We start from the raw sequence: 3057 nt of genomic DNA on the forward strand, positions 1-3057 counted from the left end.
GGCTTACAGTCTAATCGGGGGAGACAGACAGACAAAAACAATAGCAATAAATAGAATCGAGGGGATGTGCATCTCATTAAAACAATAGCAATAAATAGAATCAAGGTGATGGACACCTCATTAACAAAATAAGTAAGGTAATAAAAATATATACAATTGAGCGGAACAGCACAGTGCTGAGGAGAGGGGAAGGGAGAAGGGGAGGAGCAGAGGGAAAGGGGGGAAAAGAGGGCCTGGCTGAGGGGAGATGAAGGGGGGGTAGAGGGGCAGCAGAGGCAGCTGAGGGAAAAGGGGAAGCTCAGTCTGAAGGCCTCTTCCCAGACTCCTATTTCACAGATGAAGTAACTGAGGCAGAGAGAAGTAAAGTGATTTGCCCAAGTTCACACAGCTGACAGCTGGCAGAGTTGAGATTAGAAGGCATGACCTCTGACTCTTATGTCTGTGGTATTTTCAATAGGCCACACCGCTTCTTCAAGTCTCTTAAAGGCAGGGATTGTGTCCACAAGATCTACTGAACCGGTCTACGTTAAGGACTCTAAAAGTTCTTACCATCAGTTTCAAGGGAGTCCCTCACCTTGAGCCCTCCCACCTCACCTCGCTACTCTTCCACTACGACCCAGACCAGACACCTCATTCCTCTGATCTTGACATTCTCAATGAACCGCGATCTAATCTATCTCATCGCTGACCACTCACCCAGATGCTGCCTCTGGCCTGGAACGCCCTCCCTCCTCATATCAGACAGACAATTTCTCTCCCCAACCTTTAAAGCCTTATCGAAGGCCCATCGCCTCCTAGAAGCCTTCCCTGACTAAGACGTCCTCTTTTCTTTTCTCCCTCCATTTTGCATTGTCCTGACTTGTTCCCTTCATTCATCCCTCCTCCCAGTCCCACGGCATGGAGGTATATCACTGTAATTCATTTATGTCTATTAATGTCTGTCTCCCCCTCTAGGCTGTGAGCTCACCGTGGGCAGGGAATGTGTCTGTTCATTATTATACTGTCTTCTCCCAAGAGTTAATACAGTCCTTTGCACATAGTAAGTGCTCAGTAAATAAGATTGAATGAACAATTCCTGTACTTCCCCAAGTACTTAGTAGAGCACTGGATTCGAAGAAGGTGCTCAATCTTACTGATTGATTGATGTTGACCTGACCCCTTCACTATCCACTATCTTACGACTTGAAGATCTGCAGTCCTGCAAGAACCAAGCCCGAGGAGAAGAGGGTTCTGGGAGAGAGATCCTTAGTAGCCAGGGGCTTCGTACAATGTTCTGCATACGGTGAGTGCTCAAGAAATATGACCTATTGATGGATTCTTTCCACAGCTGTTTTTTCTATGTTTTGTTTTAATTGTATTTCTTAAGCCCTTACTATGTGTCAGACACCTTTCTAAGTGCTAGGGTAGGTACAGGTGAATTAGGTCAAACGCACTTCCTCTCTTCTCACGGGGCACAGAGTTGAAGTAAGTAGTGGAGTTTTTTTCATGGCGTCTGTTAAGCACTTGCTACGTGCTAGACATTGAAATAAGTGCTGAGGAGATACAAGCTAATCGGGTTGAACACAGTCCCTGTGCCACATGGGGCTCATAGTCTCAATTCCCATTTTACAGATGAGGGAACCGAGGTACAGAGAAGTGAAGTGACTTGCCCAAGGTCACACAGTAGACCGGGGCGGAGCCGGGATGAGAACCCAAGTCCTTCTGACTTCCATGCTTTGTTGTAGCCACTAGGCCACTCTTCTTCCTCTTCTGGTGTTTGACTCCCCTTTATCATCTCTGGCAGGCCCCTCTGAGATGTGAAGAGGATGAACGTGGACGAGGTCTCCTTTGCCATTCTGCTGACGGTGCAGATAGTTCTAGGGGCTTCTGGGAACATCGTCCTCCTCATATTTTCCATCCGCTCCAGCCTGAGGCCCATTGACAAGATTTTCGCTCACCTGGGCCTGGCCAACACCATGGTGCTGCTCAGCAAGGGAATCCCAGAGACCATGCAAGCTTGGAAGCTGGAAAACTTTTTGGACACCATGGGCTGCAAAATCCTTCTCTACTGCTACCGCGTGGCCCGGGGCCTTTCCATCTGCACCACGTCCCTCCTGAGCGTGTTCCAGGCCATTACCCTCAGCCCCAGGACCCCTCGCTGGGCCCCGATCAAAGACAGAGCCCCCAGATCGATTGGCCTCTCTTGTCTTCTCTTCTGGATCCTCAGTTCGCTCCTTGATGTTACCGTGCTGAAATACGTGACCGGCCCTCAGAACCGGACCAGAACTCGCAGTGTACTTCACTTAAAGTACTGTTCATCGGTCAGTGTCAGTAAGGGCATTGTCCTGGTGAATTCCATCATTTTCACCTTCCGCGATCTGCTCTTCATAGGGCTCATGAGCGGGGCCAGCCTCTACATGATGTTTCTACTGTACAGGCACCACAACTTAGTCCGGCACCTGCACGGTCACCGCCGCCCCTCCAGGTCGACGCCCGAGGTTCAAGCGGCCAAATGTGTCGTCCTCCTGGTCGTGCTCTATGACCTCCTGTATGGAAGCAATTCGGTCACCTTGAATGTGTTATTAAACACCAGGGCTGAGTCTCCCCTCGTACTAAACATCCACACGGTTCTGTCTTTCGTCTTCTCGGCCGTAAGTCCGCTCCTGATTATTAACGGTAACAGGAGACCTTCTAGGCGCAGACTTTCTGAGGAATGAGAAAGCTAGGCTTTCTCCATCGATCTAGTTCAAGGTGGCAGCCGAGTCCCCAAGTAGCCGGGAAAGAGGGAGCCGGGAGAGACTGTAAGCCCATTATGGACAGAGAACTTGGGTGCTAATTCCATTGTTTCCTACTCTCCCAAGCGCTCAGTACAGTGCTGTGCACCTAGTAGGTGCTCAGTAAACACCATTGATTACTGATTGATTGAAAGACCTAGTGCAACAGTCCCTTCCCCAGGGAAGTTCCCCACAGAACTTAGGTCCACATTAATCAGCGTGGCTCAGTGGAAAGAGCCTGGGCTTGGGAGTCAGAGGCCATGCGTTCGAATCCCGGCTCTGCCACTTGTCAGCTGTGTGACTG

The 3057-nt window shown here is 49.7% G+C and overlaps 1 protein-coding gene across 1 annotated transcript; it reads left to right on the top strand.

The window, feature by feature from the left end:
- Positions 1-1805: 1805 nt before the first annotated feature.
- Positions 1806-2696, top strand: ORNANAV1R3258 (vomeronasal 1 receptor ornAnaV1R3258). The gene has a single exon (NM_001253650.2). The coding sequence runs from the start codon at positions 1806-1808 to the stop codon at positions 2694-2696; it is 891 nt and encodes a 296-aa protein (NP_001240579.2).
- Positions 2697-3057: the final 361 nt, after the last annotated feature.

This window comes from Ornithorhynchus anatinus, unplaced genomic scaffold, assembly GCF_004115215.2.
Source record: "Ornithorhynchus anatinus isolate Pmale09 unplaced genomic scaffold, mOrnAna1.pri.v4 scaffold_462_arrow_ctg1, whole genome shotgun sequence".
Lineage (NCBI taxonomy): Eukaryota > Metazoa > Chordata > Mammalia > Monotremata > Ornithorhynchidae > Ornithorhynchus > Ornithorhynchus anatinus.